Genomic DNA, 21,506 nt, shown 5'->3' with positions numbered 1-21,506 from the left:
AATAAGCTTTAGATAGAATTATCATATTCTATTGCTTATGAGTAGATCTTTATAGTCAAATATTTTGTTTTCAACCCCTTTAATAGGGATGATGACAAAGGAATATCATAAATATTATAAATTAATAATTCAATCCCTTTTTTATTCATATGAAATATAATTTTTTCTCATTCACAATCTCAATATGAGATCCATTACAAATAACTTTTAAAAGTAATGCATTAACCATCACAAATTTTGTACTTTTTAGATAGTGATATATTAGCTCTTTTGGAGCTTTCAACTAATTTTGTATTATTAAATACTGGAATAATATTTGTTTGTTTCAGCACCAAATAAGATAAATATTTTCTATCCGTAATGATAGAATTCATTACTACATTTTATATTATTCCTCAAAGAATATTTATAGAAACAAAATATTTGGGCATATGCCACATACGTGGCTAATAATTTTTCATATCATATTGATAACATAAGTTATCTTTACCCTTGGAAAAGTTGTCTTGAAAACTCTCATTGTTCTCTTATTTATTATTATGTTCCCACTTTTAGTGGTCAATTAGTATATATTTTATTTTCTTTATGTTTACATTCACTTTGGGGAATACAACAAATCTAGTAGGACGGACTTATAAACATCCCAATAGATTCTTTATTTCATAATCACCATCGCAAACATGCGTGGATTTTAAATTAAAATCTATCTATTCATGTTGTCATGATTAGTCTCTAATTATAATAAATATGATATAATAAATAAATCATAGTAAAATATACTTGAAGATCTTTAACAACATCATCATCACTAGAAGGTATGAGATAGTTCGAAAATATTCTTGATTTCATATAGATAACGGTATCAAATCTTTCACCATCCTTAAGAACAAAAAGTAAAATAAGTTAATCAAAATAATGATAACATATAATGAAAGAAGAATGAAAAATAATAATCTGATATGAAATATTAAATAAAATAAACTTCTTGTAAAAACTTTGCATTTTGCCGTCAAAGAAATTGAAAATTGTGGAGGATAAACTTGATCGTCGATAAAAGGAACTATCACTTTGAGCAATATCGTACTGATAATATGTTATAAAATAAAGAGAGATGGGGAGAATAAAGAACAAAGAAAATATGAAAGTAACAGAGAATGTACTTTAATGATCAAAAGGGGTGATTACAATGCTTCATCAGAATCTCTATTTATAGGCATAAGAAGTATAAAAGAGATTTAATTCCAATAACTATTAGAATTTAAAGTATACTAAAACTTTATCTTGATCATGATAAACATCCATTTAATAATATATTCATAACAACTAATTCTTTTTTCCCTTTAAAAGATTTATTTTTTTTCTTTCCTTACAAGCTTATTCATTCAACTTGATCCAACTCTAGGAAATCTTAGAGAATTTATTAAAGCCATTTATTGTTTTTCTCTAAAATTCTTTTTGGAAAAGTTTAATAACACTCAATTCACTTCATATTGTTCATCTTCTATTTTGTTGATTCAATTTTTTTCCATCTTTTGATACGAAATGTTTTATTCAACGGCTATTTTAGGTTATGAGTTTTGTTATTTATGGCTTATTTTAATTATGTTATTTGTGTTACTTAAACGATGTGTTTCATCAGGTTGTTTTAATGAAACGTTGTGTAAAAGAGTTAGCATAACGGCCCGCTAAATACGGGTTGTACAACTGTTTAGGTTGTTTTTTGTCTTTCTTATATGCAACCAATGTTTTGGCTGCTACAATTATGAAAATATTCAGAAATTGGTTTCTTCTTTCCCTCTCAATTCTTCCTATCTAATCTCCTTCTTTCTCTTCTATTTCTAGTTGAAAAAATACACCGTAAGAAAGGTATAAGAGCTAACGATTCTCCATGACCGGTGAAGGCCCAACCACTCGTCTTCAGAAAAAGATTTCACACATCCAGTAGGAAATGTCGCAGGTGCAGGCGGACCTTTCGCAACTTAACGGTAGAATGGATTAACTCTATAGAGAGATCCGAACAGATATGCAAGTTCTTTCTGAGAAGTATTTCAGCCAGGTGACTTCAACATCTGTTCTCAACCTTATCCATGACAAGGGTAAGGTAATAATGGGGGAAGCTCCACTGGGGTATTCGATCAAAGATGCTTGGGCAGATTTGGGACCAAAAGGAGCGAATTCGAGGATGACAAGAGTTGATACATCACACTGGGGATTTAGAATTGACTGCCCACAATTTGATGATTCCAATTTTAGGAGTTGGTGGTCCAAGTTAGATCAGTATTTTGAAGCTGAGAACATCTTGGGTAATGCTCGAGTGAGGGTAGTGATGCTGAATCTGGATAGAAGAGAGTTAGAGTGGCATCACTTCTTTGCTCAAAGACATGGGGGATTACCGTCACTGACCTGGGATACCTATACTCGTGCCTTGAAAGAAAGATTTGGCACTAATTCGTTTCTAAATCCTATGTCAGTGCTAGTGGCACTGAAACAACAATGTGCCATTGACCAGTATCTTGATTCTTTTCTTAGTTTGCTGAATCAACATCATTTACCAGATGATTATGCTTTAGATATTTTTGTGAGCAACTTGAAAATAGAGATACGACAATACATTTTATTATTTAAACCTAAGATTTTAGTGGAGGGTTATTTGATGGCCAAGCAGGTGGAGGAGATTTTGGGCTACAATCAAAGGAAATTCTGGCCAAGTCAGATTGGGAGTCATACTAAAAGGGCTACTTTACCTCCAACACTATCTTCTCCTACACGATCTTTTTTGGTTCCAAGGCTCACTCATGGGTCAAGTTCTATAGTAGTAGGAAATCAGAAAGGATCGACAAAATCCTTATCCCTGGTTGATATGGAAGATCGGAGAAAAAAAAGGGTTGTGTTTCTAGTGTACAGCCAAATACTCTCCAGGGCACAAGTGTGTCAAATCACAACTGTATTAGGTAATGCTCGAACCTTACCCTGATAGTGAGGATGATATTAGGAGCCCTCAAATTGATGAACTTACAGAGGAAACTGAACCACTGGATACACTTGACAAGGTTGACCGTGAAAAAGAAACAACCACACCACCTCTTCTTTCTCTACATGCTATACAAGGTTCACAAGGGCTTCACACGATGCGAGTGGCAACTACAGTTGGGGCTTCATCCGTAATCAGTTTGGTCTGCTCAGGAAGCACACATAATTTTGTGGATTCTCGATTCGCTAAGAAACTTAACTTGTACGTGGAACCGACTTGTAAATTGAAAGTGACTATCACTGATGAAAGATGTATGCTCAGACAAGGCATCTGCCGAGCTATTTCTTGGGAAACCCCAGGCTACTCTTTCAAGACTGATTTTTTGGTCCTTCTATTGAAGGGTTGCGATTTGGTGCTGAGAGTGTAGTGGTTGTTAACACTCGGGTCTATCAGCTGGAATTTTAGCTCTTTAACCATGTGGTTTCCTTACTAGGGAGATTTTTGCATACTACAGGGTATTCAACTTGATGCTATTTTGGTGATGAACGTGTTTCATCCTTCCAAATACTTTGCGATGGTTGAACAAGGATCATGCCCTATGTTGTTAACTCCAATAGCACAAGTCTCATTGAAAGCTCATCACCCTTCAACTAATGAAGAACTTCAACAACTTCTAAAGGAGTTTGGTGATGTCTTTCAAAAACCAACGAGCCTTCCTTCTCGACGATTATAGGATCATAGAATTCCTTTGCATGATGAGAACCAAATGGTGAGAAACCTTATAGATATCCCACGCTGAAAAAAAATTAAATGGAGAGACTAATTGATGATATGCTAAAAGCTGGGATTATTCGGGATAGCAATAGCCCCTTTGTTTTTCCCATTGTCATAATCAAGAAAAAAAAAGAGAGCTGGCGATTATGCATGGATTACCGATAATTAAATTAGCTTACAATAAAAGACAAATTTCCTATACTTGTTATTGAAGAATTAATTGATGAATTGGGGCATGCTTAATTTTTTTTCAAGCTTGATTTACGCTCCGGCTATCATCTGATTCGAATGTATGATGCTAATATCCACAAAACCGCTTTTCGTACCCATGAGGGCCATTACGAACTTTTGGTCATGCCTTTTGGCTTGACCAATGCCCCATCTACCTTTCAAGCTTTGATGAATTCAGTCTTTAAGCCTTACCTTAGGAAAATGATTTTATTTTATTTATTTTTTATATGATATCATGGTGTATTCTAAAAACTGGTCTGCTCATCTATCTCATCGCAGGGATGTTCTTCAACTGCTGAGGGAAAATAGATTATTTGCCAAAGTAAGCAAATGCCAATTTGGGACGACGGAGATAGAATATCTTGGTTACGTAATTTCAAAAGGATGTGTTGCCATGAATGTTGCTAAAATAGATAGTGTTTTACAATGGCCTACGCCTACATCAGTTAAAGAACTCAGGGGATTCTTAGGTCTATCCAGTTATTACAGGAGGTTTATTTGACTTTATGAAGTAATGACCAAGCCTTTGACAATATTACTCAAGAAGGACAAGGTATGGGAATGGTCAAAGGAAGCTGTCGAGGCATTCCAACAACTTAAACATGCAATTTGTCAAGCTCCAATCCTTTCTTTACCCGATTTCAAACTTGAATTTTATGTTGATACGGATGCTTGTGGACAAGGGGTAGGGACAGTGTTACAAAAACAAAGGAAACCTATAGCTTTCTTTAGCAAACCTTTAGGGGTGAAGTACAAGGCTTATCCATTTATGATAAATAGATGTTTGCGGTCCTTTTGGTGGTAGAAAAATGGCATGCGTACTTTGTGGGAAGGAGGTTCCATATTTGAATAGACTATCAAAGTCTGATTTTTTTACTAAACAATATGCCATTATACCATTTCAGCAAAAATAGGTAGCAAAGATGCTCGGTTATGACTTTGTGGTCAGCTACAGGAAAGGGGCTCACAACATTGTGGTCGATGCCTTGTCTCGAAGGCCACAGTCAAATGAAGGCCAGCTACAGCAAATTACAGTAAGCACCCCTTGGTCGAATTTGTGGGTTCGAATTGTTGATTCTTGGAAAATTGATTCCATGTGAGGCAGCTATGTGAGAAAGTGCAACAGTAACCATAAGCACATCCCAAGTATGGATGGGATGGCAAGATCTTGAGAAGAAAAGAAAAGGTGGTGGTAGGCAACCTTGGTTCTTTAAGGAAAGATTTGTTCATTCATTTCCACGAAGGGGCATTAGGGGGTCATTCCAGTATTCATTCTACCAGGCGTCGTATTAGAGGGCTGTTTTACTGGAAAAAGCTCTTCAATGATATTCAATAGTGGGTCAAGGAATGTGTTACGTGTCAGCGACGTAAGGGAGATAATGCTGCCCATCCCAGATTATTGCAACCACTCCCCATACTTGATCGTGCATAGTCAACAATTACAATGGATTTCATCGAAGGATTGCCGACTTCGAAAGGGTACAACACGATCTTGTTGGTTGTAAATCGTTTGACTAAATACGGTCACTTAATTCCCCTATCTCACCCATTCACGGCTTTGACAGTAGCTCAAGGCTATTTATCTCAAGTCTACAAGCTTTATGGTGCTCCCGAGACCATAATTTCTGACAGAGATAAAATATTTATTAGCAAATTTGGCAAGAACTTTTCAGCAAGTTGGGTACACGACTTCACCTTTCAACAGCCTACCACCTAGATACTGATGGCCAATTGGAAGTGCTCAACCATTGTTTGGAGAGCTATTTGAGGTGCATGAGCAGGGAACGGCCTAGTGACTGGTCACTCTGGCTTCCATTAGCGGAGTGGTGGTACAACACTTCTCACTATTCGGCTATTGACACAACTCCATATGAGGCTCTATACGGACAAGTTCTCCGGAATCATTTACCGTATGTAGCTGGATATTCTCCTATGAAAGTGGTAGATCGTAGTCTGCAACAATGTGAAGCAGCTCGACAGCTTCTGAAATTCTGTTTGAAATGGACTTAAGATCGGACGAAGTAAGTTGTAGATAAAAGGCAATGTGAAAAGGCTTTTGAGGTGGGGGATCTCATATACCTAAAGATCCAGCCTTATTGCTAGCATACTCTCAAGCGAACTTTGAACCAAAAATTATCCCCTCGATTCTATGGACCATATCTGGTGGAAGCAAAGATTGGAAAGGTAGCCTATCAGTTGAAGTTGCCTATTGGAGCACAAATTCATCACATGTTCCACATCTTGTTGCTTAAGAAACATATCGGTAAGTCTCCTAGCCAGCTGGACATACCTCAAATGGATCTTGATGCGACTCTACCAGAAGGAACCAGTCTGAGTTATTGACCGAAGGATTGTTAAGAGGGGTTCACGAGTTGTGACATAGGTATTGATCCGATGACAAATAAATTTCCTGAATATTCAACTTAGGAGGACCTATCAAATGTGCAATAACGTTTTCCAACTTTCAATCCCTGAGGACAAGGATCTTATTTTGACAGGAGGTAGTTGATACGGAACGTTTTATTCAACAACTATTTTGGGTTATAAGTTTTATTATTTCTGGCTTATTTTAATTCTGTTATTTGTGTTTCTTAAACGATGTGTTTCATCTAATTGTTTTAACGAAATGATGCATAAATGAGTTGGCATAACAGCCCACTAAATATGGGTTGTATAACTGTTTGGGTTATTTTTTTTCTTTCTTATACACAACCAATGCTTTAACTGCTGTAGTTATGAAAATATTCAAAAATTGGTTTCTTCTTTCTCTCTCAATTCTTCCTCTCTAATCTCCTTCTTTCTCTTCCGTTTCTACTTGAAAAATTACACCTTAACATCTTCTCATTTTGATTTAATAATTTTGAATTTTAATTATTTCAAGTTTTGGACAACTTGCTCGTTAAGAAACCCTAAAGCTGATTTCTTTCTTCTTATTTTTTAATTCATTGTTTCTTATTATATATGCTGCCTTTGAGGGGTAATCTGTTAAGATTTGAATTTTCGAAAAAAACTTTCCAAACAGTCACAAGATCTATCTTTTTTTTTTTTTAAATTTGATTCCTCTTTTCAACTTCAATCTTGATTTGGGGTTCTATATCATATCCCTTAAGGCGATTTGATTGGCTTTAAAGTTGTAAAAGTATCGTACAGAGTTATATGTATTAGGAGTTAAATTATATTTTATCTATTCTCTTTAAGAAATAGGTAAATTAGTCCATGTATCTTATATCAAAGACTAAATTGGTCTTTTCTATTAAAAATTACATCCATTTGTATTGTTGAAAACTAGCGTAAATAAAAAAATAATATTTTAGATTTGAGTTTTGAATCATTGTTAAAATAAAATTACAGTGGTAAAATAAAATAAAATAAAATTCATATAGAACTATACTTCTTTTATTTTACAATTATTAGAATAAGATTTTTCAACCTTACTACACTTCATCTATTTGATATTAATTAGAATAAAGTTTTTCAACCTATAAATAGATATAGTTTAAACTTCTCTTGTATTATTTGAATTCGACATTAAAGAATTTTCTTCTCCTCTACCTGTGATTTTTTCTCGAAAGGGTTTCCACGTAAAATCTGTGTGTCTTATTTTTCTTTCTTTTGCTTTGCGATCGTTCTATATTGTCATTGTTAACGCTCAACTTTTACAAACTAGTATCAAGAGCTTTTTGGGTTGCTTGTCTTGATCATGGTAATGGTGATAATGAAGTATGATATTCCGCTGTTAGATCGCAACACTAGATTTGCATTGTGACAGGTAAAGATGCTGGTAGTTCTTGCGCAGATGGATTTGAGGGATGCCCTGCTAGGTTTAGATAAGATGCCTTCGACATTGACAGATAAAGAGAAGAGACCTAAAGATCGAAAGGTTTTAACGCAATTACAGTTGCATCTGTTGAATGAAATTCTATAGGACATGTTAAAGGAAAAGACCGCCGTTGTATTATGGAAGAAGCTTGAGTAGCTATATATGTTGAAAAACCTAACTAGCAAGCTGCATATGAAGCAATGTCTTTATGCTCATCGTTTGGAGGAATGTGAGTCTATGCACAAACACTTAAATGTGTTTAAAGAAATTCTCTCATATCTAGAAGCCATGGAGGTTCAGTATGGTAAAGAAGATTTATGGTTAATTCTAATTTTTTCATTGCCCCTGTCTTATTCAACCTTTAGAGATGCAATTTTGTATAGTCACGAATCTCTCATAGTTGATGAATTCTATACTTCCTTAACCTCGTATGATAAGATGAAACATCTTTTAGTTGGATTTGACTTTCAGGGAGATGGTCTCATTGTTCATGGGAGACAAGCACAAAATATTGATGATAATTATGGGAGGACACAGAAATGAAATCCTCGCAATAAATCTAAAGGAAGATCGAGATCTTTAAACAGAGGTAAAACATGTAACTTCTGCAAGAAGAAATGACACATTAAGTCTGAGTAAAATAAGATCAAAAGGAAGGTTGCTAATTAAAAGGGAAAACAACTAGAAAAATTTAGTGAAACCGATGTAGTTAAAGACCACAGTGATGATGAACTTCTAGTTGCTTCTACCGGCAACTCTAAAGTGAGTGAAAAGTTTATCATCAATTCTAGTTGCATGATCCATATAAGTCCGAATCAGGATTGGTTTACAACATATGAAACTGTGTCTGAAGGTGTTATTTTGATGGGAAATAATGCTTCATGTAAAATTGCAGGTATTGGCACGATCAAAATTAAGATGTTTGATGGAATCTTCAGAACACTTAGTGGTATACGACATGTACTAGAATTGAAGAGGAATTGATTTTGTTGAGTACCCTTGATTCAAAAGGGCACAAGTACACAACTGAAAGTGGAGTTCTAAATATTAGCAAGGCTTCCCTCATTGTGATGAAAGGACAGAGAAAGACTGCCAAGTTATATGTGTTGTAGGGTTCAACTGTTACTGGTGATGCAACCATCGCTTCCTCTTCCTTGTCAGATGATAACATATACGTCTGGGGCATATGAGTGAGAATGACATGACATAATTGAACAAAAAATGGCTTCTTGATGGATAAGGCCTTAGTAGACTGAAATTCTATGAGCACTACATTTTTTAGAAGCAAAAGAGAGTTTGGCTCACCAGAGGAATCCCTAACACGAAGAAAACACTGGATTATATTTATTCTAATCTTTAGGGACTATCTAGAGTGCCTTAAAGGGGTGGAGCTAATTATATGCAAACATCTATTGAAGATTTTTCCAGAAAGTTTGGGCATACTTCTTAAAGTAGAAAAGTATGTGTTGCCCACATTTAAGAATTGGAAGAATATGATCGAAAAGTAGACAGGAAAACAATTAAAGCACCTATGCACGGATAATGGTTTGGAATTATGTTCAGATGAGTTTAATGAATTCTACAAATCAGAATAGATCGTGTGACACTTAACAGTTCACTATACTCCACTGTAAAATGGTGTTGCAGAACGAATGAATAGAATAATCATGGAAAATGTTTGATGCATATTGTCAAATGCTTATTTACCGAAGTCATTTTGGGCTGAAGCGACCTCTAAGCATGTTTTTTGATTAACCAATCTCCGTTCATTACCATTGAGAAAAAGACTCCACAAGAGGTATGGTCTGGTACTCCTTCTGATTATTCTGATTTGATAATTTTTGGGTGTCCTATGTATGGTCATGTTGATAATGGGAAATTGGAGTCTAGATCTATTAAATGTATTTTTCTTAGTTCTAAGGCTAGTGTTAAAGGGTATAAGTTATGGTGTCTTGAAATAAGGAAAGTTGTAATTAGCAAAGATGTTATTTTTTATGAAACTGCTATGTTGCCTAACTTACCTCTTAAAGACTCTTTCAATAAAGACAAGCAAAGTTCAAACACATAAGTGAAGCAGATGGAGCTTCAATTGATCCAAGATCTACAATAGAGTTTACTTATCAGGTTAAAACAAAAACTTAGAGTAGAGTTTCTTTTTCACCACAGTCATCACCATGATATTCTATTTTATCTAGAAGAGAAATTAAACCTCTAAAAAGGTACCCCGAGGCTGATCTAGTTGCTTATGCTTTAAATGTGGCTGAAGATATAGATTCAAATCAAGGGTCATCTACTTATTCCGAGGTAGTTAGCTATAAAGATTCAGAAAAGTGGATGATTTCCATTCAAGAAGAGATGGAATCGCTCTATAAGAACATAACATGGGATCTAGTGAAGCTTCCTAAAGGTAAAAATGTTGTTCCTTGTAAACGTGTGTTCAAGAAAAAGGACGTGACTCTAGGAGCTGAAGAACCCAAATATAAAGCAATGCTGGTTGCAAAAGGTTACAGTCAGATTCTAGGTGTAGACTTTACAAATGTATTTTCTCCAGTTGTGAAGCATAGTTCAGTTCGAGCCTTGCTTAGTATTGTGGTCATGTATGATTTAGAGCTTGAGCAGTTAGATGTAAAAACAATGTTCTTGCATAGAGAACTTGAGGAAGATATTTATATGCAACAACTAGAGGTTTTTACAATCTAATAAAAGGAGGACTATGTTTGCTTGTTGAAAAAGTCTCTTTACGGCTTGAAACAGTCACCAAGAGAGTGGCATAAGAGGTTTGATTCTTTTATGACTATGCATGATTTTAAAAAAAAAAAGCTTTGACAGTTGTGTTTATTTTAAGAAAAACAATTATGGTTCTTTTGTGTATCTACTCCCCTATGTTGATGACATGTAAATAGTAGCCAAAGATAAAGGAGAGATAAGAAAGGTCAAAGTCCAGCTTAGTAAAGAATTTGAGATGAAGGATTTGGGAGTAGCAAAGAATATACTTGGGATGGAGATTCTTAAAGATAGAAAAGCATGTAAATTGTACCTAAGTCAGAAAGGATACATTGAGAAAGTTCTTTGTAGGTTTAATATGCAGAATGTCAAGACTGTTAGTTCTCTATTAGCAACCCACTTTACACTTTCATCGGCTTTGTCTCCTCAATCAAATAATGAGATTTACTATATGTTATATATTCTATATTCTAATGCAATGGGATCTCTTATGTATGCTATGGTTTGCTCACGTCCAAATTTATCATATGTAGTTAGTGTAGTTAGTAGATACATGATGAATCCCGGCAAAGAACACTGGAAAGCGGTTCAGTAGATTTTCAGATACTTACGAGGTACTATTGATGTTTGCTTACAATTTGGAGGAACTAAAGATGGAGTCATTGGGTATGTCGATTATGATTTTTCTAGAGACCTTGATAAAAGAAGATCCCTCACAGGGTATGTCTTTACAATTGGGGGTTGCACAATCAGTTGGAAAGCCACTTTGCGAAATACAGTTACCATATCTACTACTAAAGCTAAGTACATGACGATTACTGAGGCTTTTAAAGAAGCTAAATGGTTAAAGAGACTCTTTGGTGAACTCAGTAAGGACCTTCGATTTAGTATAGTGTTTTGTAATAGTTAAAGTGTCATCTTCCTTACGAAAGATGAAATGTTAATGAGAAAACAGAGCACATTGATGTTTGGTATCATTTTGTGCGTGATATTATGCTCGTGGAGATATTATTGTGAGCAAAGTTAGTACTCATGAGAATCCTGCAGATATGATGTCTAAGTCACTTCCTATAACCAAGTTTGAGCATTGCTTGGACTTGGTTGGTGTTCATTGTTGAAAAATACTCTTTAAGGGGCTTCGTGGAAGAGGTGGAGAACTTATTCATTGAGAGTTCAGGGTGAAGAACATGTTCGTTGAGAATTCGTGTCAAGGTGGAGATTGTTAGAGTTGAGTGAATCGAATTCTTATTAAAATAAAATACAGTGGTAAAGTAAAATAAAAGTAAAATCCATATAGAACTATACTTATTTTATTTTATATTGATTATAATAAGGTTTTTCAACCTTACTACATTTTATCTATTTGACATTGACTAGAATAAGGTTTTTCAACCTATAAATAAATGTAGTCTAAACTCCTCTTGTATCATTCGAATTCGACATTAGTGAATGTTCTTCTTCTCTACCTGTGGTTTTTTCCCGAAAGAATTTTCACGTAAAATCTATGTGTTTTTTTTTTCTTTCTTTTTCTTTGCAGTCGTTCTATATTGTCATTGTTGACGTTCAACTTTTACATAACCAAACAATGATACATGGTCTATCACGTATATCTCTTATGCTAACGTACAAGGACCAATTTTTAACAATAAAAGTGGATGAATTTTTTAATAGAATGATCAATTTGCTACTTGATCTAACACACAATGACTGGTTTGCTCATTTTTTAGTAAAAATACCAAAATACAATCAAACTTCTAATACAAAAATCTTTATGATACTTTTACTACTTTAGAGCGTTTACTATCTTACTTTTACAATGACTAAAATACTATTTTTCTCGAGGATTTATAAATTCTAATGAAGTCTAAGAGAAATTTGTTTCCAAAACTTAACTAGTATCCTCAAATGTTGCAATGAGGCAGGATAAGCTGAAACATCATACTTGGATATATAACAGACAATTCATTCCTTCTTTTATTGCTTGGCATCTTTTTCAATATCCTTCCAATACAACACAGATGACATTGTTTTCATAATAACATCAACCTCTAAGTTTTCATAAATTTTCATTTTAAATACCAAAAAATAAAGTCTGTGATATTGGCACGGTTATTACATACTTTTACCATTTTAATCACTTGCTTACAATTTGTCATTACATAGACTTATTTTTGTCATTCAATTTTAGCAAGTTTTTATTTTAGTCTTTTATTTTATTTTTTAATTTTTTTTACTTTTTTTCAATAAAGGAAAACCTTTAATTTTATAAAAAAAATTTTGGGTTAGAAAAAGTATTTTTCCTTTTAATCTCCTTTAATTTTTTCCTTTTAAAATTAATTTCAATTTTCTTAGTAAAAGGAACGCAAAACTTGGTTTTTATAGGATAATTTTAGTTTTTAAATAAAAACTAATTTATTTTTCATTTTCATTTTCTTTTCTTTTTTAAGAATAAATTTTATTTTTCCCATAAAGTAGTGTTTAGAAACTAACCTACTAGTAATTGAAGTTGGGTGCAATTACTTGTAATTACACAAAAGTAACATATTTTGGTAACCAATATAATTGGTGGGGTCCATTGAATTAGGTGTAATTGCAGCACTCAATTACATTTTCCAATTCTTAGGTGGGAGAGTAAGAATTAGAGTAATTACATGAGTAATTATACCTAATATTTGGGATGGTTATGACAAAAAAAAATAAAGTTGTATTATAAATCTTAAAAATATATTATAAAAAAGATATTGTGTATTTTATATTATAATTTTTTTGTGTAATTAAATCCTAAAAATTCTAAAGTTCTAATCAAAAATATATTGTAAAAATAATCAGTGTGTTATAATATATTTATTTATAAAATTTAGAGCCAAAAGTATAGACATAACTTATTTACAAATCATGTTTTATGAACTCTAAATAACCTATTGGTCAAGTGTTCACCTTCTCGAGAATGATCTGGGTTCAAATCATTTTGTACCAAAAAAAAAAACTTATTCACCTACCATGCTATATATTATAAAAGCCAATATACTTATTTATAAAAAAAAGTGTTAAAAATAATTTTCTAAAGTTACTGACGAAAAACCGCATTAATATTATAAATTTTATATTAGTTTAACTTAACTTATGTAATAAAAAGTTATAACATGGCATAAGTTTTTCTTGAATTAAGTTTATGTAAGTTTTTTATAATTAAAGCTACGAGAATATTTGAACGATAAATTCAAATATTATGTGGTAAATGTTAGTTATTCAAATACAAAAAAATTTATACCATATTGTGGGGTACAATACCTTTTGAGACAATGGAGCTAGACATAAGCATTGGAGATGCTTGCAAACTCTTTAATTTGAGACATTCAAAGCTTTGAAGTATAGTTGAGAGGATATTTGTTACTCTAAAAAAGATTTCTCATATTAACAACGTCACCTCAATATAGCATCGCTCATACGAGCATATTGCATACTTCATAACTTCATTCATAAGTGGAATTGATATGATCCATACTTTGAAAAGTACATTATAGAATATCTTGATAATCTTAATAATACATATTTAGATTTAGATAATGAATAATTCTATCAAGGACCAAGAGAAGATAATAAGAAATATATGTTAAATGTTAGAGACGGCATAACCCAACAAATATGAAATGTCAGAGCAATTATATAAAATTGCATGCATTGTTGATTTTGCTCGTTATTTTTAAAAGTAATCGTATTATTGATTACTTTCTTAGACTAACATATTACGTATGATTATTTGATATTAATTTTGTTACTCGTTTAGAATTTTTGTTATTGTACCGATAATTTTTATAGTAATTAATATATTTTATAAATATATATATTATACAACCATGTAATTACTATTTGTACTTGCCAAATATAACAACGGAATTATGATATAATCACACTTTGTTGGCTAAACATATTTAGGGAATTATAATTCTTTGAATTATAAGAGTATAAATTATTACCCTAGTAATAACACTTTTATCCAATTACACTATATTGTCTAATTTACAAGAAATTACTAGGTTTTTATTAAAAAAAAACTTAAATTTTACGAGGAAAATCATCTTATTTTTAAATTTGCTTTATTTCTTCTTTTTAGAATTTCTTTTAGTTATTTTTTCAATAAAAGGAAAAACCTTGTGGTTTTGTAAGAAATTACTAAGTTTTTACCGAAAAAAAAAGAGTTTTTACATTGAACTGCATTATGGGTGAAAAACTTGGATTTCATCTCAAGAGCTAAATAATTCAGTTCCCTATACTGGGTGACTAAAACGAGCCTATGTCATACAACCTAAGGTTGTTCAAAGACCCTTTCATACATTTTATTAGGTATCAAGGAAAGTCAATTCTGGCCTCAAAGGATACGTCTCTTCTGATCAATAAGTGGAAATATTACTTTGTCGATTTATGACAATATTATTTTTACTTGTGGTCTCAATCAGGAAGAGTCCGTATAAATCAATTATCTAAATATTCTCTCGACTTTACGGGCTATCTTTCAAGTGTGCGATTAAATCCTTCAATGGGTGCGAGTCAAATGCTAGAAAATTCATTTCTAATAGATAATGCTGTGAAGACGTTGGATACAAGAAAATCGAAGTATATATTTTATTCGATACAAACTTTTTTTTTGAAGATCCACTGTGATAATGAGAAAGATTTCTGGATATCCGCACAAATCGGTCAATAATATCAGAATTGGGGGAATCGGCCCACGTCGGCTTACTAATGGGATGCCCTAATGTGTTACAAAATTTCGCCTTAGACAACGATCCATATTAATAGCTGATGACTAAAATGATGAAAATATGTAACGACAATTATTAAAATAATAATACATAACAATGCTCGTATTGCAAACTTCTTATTTTCAGTACCCAAAATGAAAATTTATAAAAGTTGTGTAACCAATTGTGCAATTTACCTTAACCGCCGCTAATGAACTGTGAAAATACCCAAACAGATCTTATATTGTGGCTGAATCCAACCATAAGCATGATCTTGTGGAGAGAACGAAGTAATGCAGGATCCTTAACCCAAGATTGCTTTGGATACTGGTTTCTTGGCTTTGGGTTTAGCAACTGGAGGTTTATAGGCGCGAATAGATGATTAATGTTTGCCTTATCAATGTTAAGTGAGGAAAAGGGTTGTAAATGTTGGTAATAAAGGTGGTAATTCTACCAGGATAGGGGTTAATAATGTTTTTATAAGGGCTGCTCAGAAGATCATCAAGCATTTTCCAGCCCTGCTCAAATCTAGCTTAGAAGCTTGGCCGATCTTGATTTCTTTCTTCACCAAAATCCCTCTGAAATCCTGTTGTAACACCACTTGCCATCGCCGAGGACAATTGTTAACTCTAATACTAGTGATGCTGGTCATAGATTAACAATCAAACAAGACTACAACAGCAGGAAGAAAAGAGATAGAAGAGGGAGCATGACAGAAAGGGGAAAGAAAATAGTCCTAATATAATCCATAGAGAAGTTTGTTTAATTCTTCATTCCAGTATGTTCCCATTCTCTGCTTCACAGGTCATATAGGCATAACAAAACAAAAGATAACTCAGCAAATTTTTTTCTGCTACAACTATAATTAACCATTACTTAAAGACCTGAAGAAAACTAGTGGGCTGGTATGGCTTAATGTTTCAGACTGCAGCATTCGGCCATTCACAAGTGAAGCTAATCTATTTCAGCAAACCACAAACCACAAACCACAAACCAACGGGCCACAGCTGTAGACAGCCTTACGTTCACTACTTATATAGCCAGCTAGCATTTTCCAGTTAAATAAATTAGGCAGATATATACTCTTCGATCTGGCATCGTGAGTAAAAAGCCTTACTAAGAAAAACATGACATTCAACAAAGAAAACAATAAACATCAAAATCAGGATTAACTAAGACTCATATATAATCCTTACACAACATTCTGATCGCAGCATTACAGATCGCAAGGTCATTCCAGTTGGAGCTCAGGTCTATGGTTTGGACCAAAATATTATGCCTACTTTAGCACTTAATATTATATTTCATCAATGAACTCAAGAAGATCATCAACTTCTTGCCTCAGTGCTGTAAGTTTCTGTTGCTGCAAAGCCACCCGGTTCTCAATATCACGGGCCCCCAACTTCTTCTCATAGCCGTCCACCACTGTAGAGTGCTTCACCATTACTTTTTCCTGTAATTCTCTCTCCTTAGCCACCAGCTCCTCCACCTACACAGATAAAGAAAATATCACTTATACGAATATTCCATATAGAGCAAAATAAAATCATAAATGCTGTTGGCATCCAGAGCAAACAGAATATTTCTGTCATGCATAGTCAAGTTACAACAAGAATGCTGTTGCATGCTAAGGTTTAAAATTTACCAAAGCAAGATGTTGCAACAAATGAACAATTGACAAACATGAAAGGCAACAAATCCATATCTAATTGATCTAGAAAAGTTGAGCAACAACACCAAACAGTAAAAGACAGGTGAACCTTGGGTAATACTTGAGCAGCTGATGGAGAAGATTGCAAGAAGGTCAGCAAGGGTTTCAATTCTTTGGACAGCTCTTTTAACAAACCATCAGCTGCTTTTCGAGCAGCTTTACAAGCTTGAATGTTCCCAGTCCTAGAAAGATCACGTAGTGATGCTTCCAGGTTATCATGTGTTGTCAAGCATCTACTTATGATATTCTGAACCTGCTGAATCACTGCCTGAACCTGAAATTATAGAGAAAATTCTTAAACCGATTCACTTGTACATGGTGATTTGGGTGAGCAAAGTAGATTGCATAGTAACATCCTACTAACCTCTTCCCACTGCTGTTTAGCCAAATAAGAAGCAGAAGACTTGGAGATTGATATGTCTGCATGCATATAAACAATGCAAGCAACAAAAAAGAAGAAAAACCCTGAAATTAACATCAGTGGCTCCCTGAGCATTGATAGTTGACTGAAATGGTAATAGACCTGAAAGATAAACAAACAACAAACCATTAACCCTGTAAATATAGGATTATGAAAACCTAATGTCCAATATTCTGTGTTTGGAGGTAGCAGAATGGTGGCATTACACTAGTATGCTAGAAGCAGTGTGCATGACATTCAGACTGAAAATTGAGAAAGAAGAAGACCTGAAAAAATTGATTGTGCTGAGGCACAACATTAGTTTTTTTTAGCACAACTACTGGTCTACCATCAATATCCAAGTGGGAGATCTTGGTCTGCATACAACCATAAAAACATTATATATAAAAAACCAAAGCCTTCACACTCAAAGTTCAATACAAATACGACCCTAAGTTATACAACATATGTTCCAATAGAAGAGAAATAATAAGCCTGCTAATACCTCTTGCCACTGCTCCACAGGAAATGAAGCTGCTACAGATATGTCACTAGAACCCTCAGGCAAAACAACCTGCAACCGAAGTACCAGATCACTGTAAGAGGATGCTAAGAAAACAACTCTCTTACCATTCACCAGACTGCAATTATAACACACAAGCACATATCTTAGTCCTAAGGTCATAATAAGACAGCAGCACTAGTGCCCATTTAAGTACTTGGTGACATGTTTTAATCATAACAAATAAGTAGTGTAACTATGTCTATTTAGTAAGAGTCGAAATATGTACTTATACAAGTTTTAGGCAAGCTCGGGAAGGAAGTGATACAAACCTTCACAATGAGTGCATCAATAACCAACTCAACCATTGGGCTACTAAAAGTGATATTAAGAAAGCGCTTCCCGTCTGACTCATACAAAAAGTCCTGAAGCGGCAAGCCATATCCAATGGTAAAAGCAGTTCTCCAGCCACCAAACATCGGGTACCTAGGTTCAATCAATAGTTCCGTCTACAAAGACAAATGGTACTTCAATAAGAATAAACTACCAAATGATAGATACTCTTAAATCCTACTCAGCAATATAACCTTTTTGGAGTCACCCCGCAGATGAGACGTTGATATATTGCCAATTTCATCCCTGTAATAAACAGAATGTGCCCTTGGTGGCAAGTTTGCAACAAGATACCTAAAGGCCGATGCACCACGAACGTTGGGTCTGGCCAGGAAATCAAGCCTGTAGTGTCAAAAGTAATAATTCAGTAACAAACTTCCAACCCAGCAAAGCGCTCACCATAATCCACAAAAAGGTAAAGATATGAAGTAACCTGGAAAATTCACCCTTGCTCTGGGCACCACCATGTATGAGCTTGTAATGCTCGGTGACTTGCACATTACCCCAATGGGAAATTTCTATCTCTCTCACCAATTCTTGAGCAACAGCAAAGGGTAAATTGCTTTCAAAATGAACTGCTATGGGTGAGTACGAGAATGAAGGAAGATTCTCATAAGGACCATATTTGATTTCTGAACCATGAATCTTTGTGTTCTCCAGTTTTGTATAGGATTCAATTCTAGAATCAGGCAATTTAACACTTAGAGACTGAACCTTCACAGCATAAGGAGATAGATAGTGTGCACTATCCTGGTATAGTACAAGCTGAATATCAGCCTGAGTGATTTGCTCAGGAATAGGTCGCAAGGCATGGGTAAATACGGCCAAGACATCAAAAGTGAAGCTATCACCCTCAGCTAATCCCTTAGGCAAAGATACTGAATAGAATGTCAAAGCAGCAGGCATGTCTTTTGGGTTGGCAGCCTCAACAGGGAGAGCAACAACAGGGTTTTTTACTTTCCCTTTCCCTTCATGTGGAGTAGCCATCAAATATGCCATGTTTTTGGCTTGTTGCTCAGGAAAAGCCAGCAAAACCAAGGACTCCTTTTCGGGACCTGCATTCTCCACCTAAAGACAATATAACAGCACATTAAAGAATAAAGCCGAAAAGAGATTATAGAGTTGAAAGCATTAGCAATTTGAGAGTGAAAAGGAAAGTGTTTGTTACTGAAGGACCTTCACAGTTGAAGAAATCCGAACAATATGTGATGTCAAATATATCTGCAACACATAGGGACGCTTTTAACATAAAAACTTTACAGATACAACTATTGTAGCAGTTCAGATCAACCCAAGAGATGATGTTTCAGAAGGATAAAATCTTCAGAAGCAGCCGTGAACTTATCAGAGAAATGAACTCGCAAGGAATACTATTAATAATATTAAACCCTAGAAAGCTTGAAAGTTTGAATAGTGAAGGATAAAAACTTACGCGTCGATCGACTTTGGAAAGGACCAGATCGGAAAGTGCGGGTGATGCCAAAATTGCGATTGTAAGCATAAGGAAACAAAACCTGAAACTCTTCATTGTCGGGAAAATGAATCTCTATTGCACTTGACCCCTAGTTGACTTCTTTTGTTTCTGGTTCCTGTAGTGAACGAAGGACTCTTTTGGTAATCATTAAGTTTCTTTTTTTTTAGCATAATTATAAAAAATTACAAAATAATCTTTCATTATATGATTTTTTATCACCCATCATTAAATGATTAATAAAAAAATAACGTGTCAGCTTTTAATACTAATATAATAACAATTTTAACTTTTAGATATTTATATATTATATTAATTTAGAATTTATTTTAAAAATATAATTCTCAACATTTACACATTATATAATTTGATTATTTTACAATTTTATATTTTGTGACCTTCTCACCTAAAAGGTTAAAAAAATATTAGCTAAATTTGATCAAAAGTATACTAAAATTAGAAATACAAAAACCCAATATCATCATTTTTACCTTTTTTCATCCTTTAATTTTGCTAAAATTAAAAATACAAAAAAACCCAATATCATCATTTTTACCTTTTCTCATCCTTTAATTTTGATACTCTAATTCTCTATTGTTAGATTGAATACTGGCAGTTGAGATGACTCAATTATAGTCAGTTCACTCTTCACAAATTTCATAAAATTCGTGCTTGATTCATTTGAAGTCAATTCAACCGAGTTGCTCTTGTTATTGTCGTCATTAGCATTAATGTTTCCAACGAACATAAAGAGTCTCGCCACTTGTTCAATTAACCCACTGTATAAAGGAAAATAAAAGTGCTTTTGAATCATCAACTTCCAAAGTCGATTTTGCATTAAACTTAGTTGAGTCTAGTGAGTGGATAAATTGAAAGGCTTACATAGCCATAAGTAAACTTGCATTAACGATAGCCAAAGTTGACATCAAGCAATGGATTTCACTGGTAAATATGACATTTAAAGTATTCTCACTTCATCCCTTTGTGACATTGCCCTTACATTTAACTCAATGGAAAAATGAAGAACAACAATAAGAAGCAAAATTACCTAAATTTTGTAAACTAGCCAATTCAATTCATTGAAAATAAAAAGTACCCATTTCATTAATTCAACCCAATTTTAAGTCTAAAAACTTAAAGAAAAAAAAACCTTCAATTTGCTTCATCAATGGCAGCCAACTCAAACAAACAAAAAAATGAATTAATTGTCATCGAGAGATATCAAGTTCTCAACCATTTAAAGTATAAGGAAATCAATGTATTTGAGAATTATCTAATTTAACAAGAATTAAAAAAAATGTTTTTATTTTAATTTTCTTAGCATGTATTGAATTATATTTTCATGTAAAATAGGATAAATTTAGGTAATGTGTAAACGTTAAGACCTATTTTTTAAAGAATTAAGATTAAATTGATAGAATATGTAAACATTTAGGGTTAAACTTGTTACCATACCAATTTTAAAAGATGTCATGTCATCTTTCCATTAGCCATTTAACAACTAGCGACTAAAAAAGGAAAAATCGAATAGTTGAGTGATCATTTTATAATTTTTCATAGTTGAATGGTAAAAAAATTACTGATAGTTGAATGACTACTAGTTTAGTTTACCCAACTTTGTATAGCGGGATTGAAAATTGGGCATTCAATGAGCTGAGTTTGAACGATGAAGGTAGGCCTGCATACCTAGATTGGGTTAATCCAAAAATTTCCTGTTCTTTAAAAATATGCTTTTAAGTCCCTATATTCTTCTTATATTTAACATTT

General features: G+C 33.6%; 2 protein-coding genes across 3 annotated transcripts; one reads left to right on the top strand and one right to left on the bottom strand.

The window, feature by feature from the left end:
- The first annotated feature begins 1,653 nt into the window (after positions 1–1,653).
- LOC128290524 (uncharacterized) lies at positions 1,654–6,639 on the top strand. The gene is made up of 2 exons (XM_053026205.1): positions 1,654–3,740; positions 4,256–6,639. The coding sequence occupies exon 1, from the start codon at positions 2,024–2,026 to the stop codon at positions 2,972–2,974; it is 951 nt and encodes a 316-aa protein (XP_052882165.1). The 5' UTR covers positions 1,654–2,023; the 3' UTR covers positions 2,975–3,740; positions 4,256–6,639.
- Positions 6,640–16,395: 9,756 nt separating this feature from the next.
- Positions 16,396–19,917, bottom strand: LOC108465648 (dolichyl-diphosphooligosaccharide--protein glycosyltransferase subunit 1A-like). 2 transcript variants are annotated; one of them, XM_017766017.2, is made up of 10 exons: positions 19,701–19,916; positions 19,445–19,489; positions 18,702–19,336; positions 18,463–18,610; positions 18,208–18,384; positions 17,879–17,947; positions 17,661–17,750; positions 17,338–17,496; positions 17,023–17,247; positions 16,396–16,751 (listed from the first exon to the last, which is right to left on the bottom strand). In XM_017766017.2, the coding sequence occupies exons 1-10, from the start codon at positions 19,794–19,796 to the stop codon at positions 16,560–16,562; spliced, it is 1,836 nt and encodes a 611-aa protein (XP_017621506.1). In that variant the 5' UTR covers positions 19,797–19,916; the 3' UTR covers positions 16,396–16,559. The 2 variants fall into 2 exon arrangements, with proteins under 2 accessions (XP_017621506.1, XP_017621507.1); XM_017766018.2 differs by lacking the exon at positions 19,445–19,489 and having other exon boundaries at positions 19,701–19,917.
- Positions 19,918–21,506: the final 1,589 nt, after the last annotated feature.

This window comes from Gossypium arboreum, chromosome 3 (assembly GCF_025698485.1).
Source record: "Gossypium arboreum isolate Shixiya-1 chromosome 3, ASM2569848v2, whole genome shotgun sequence".
Taxonomy (NCBI): Eukaryota; Viridiplantae; Streptophyta; class Magnoliopsida; order Malvales; family Malvaceae; genus Gossypium; species Gossypium arboreum.
The sequence above is the reverse complement of the archived record's forward strand: the minus strand, read 5'-3'. Positions and strand labels throughout refer to the sequence as shown.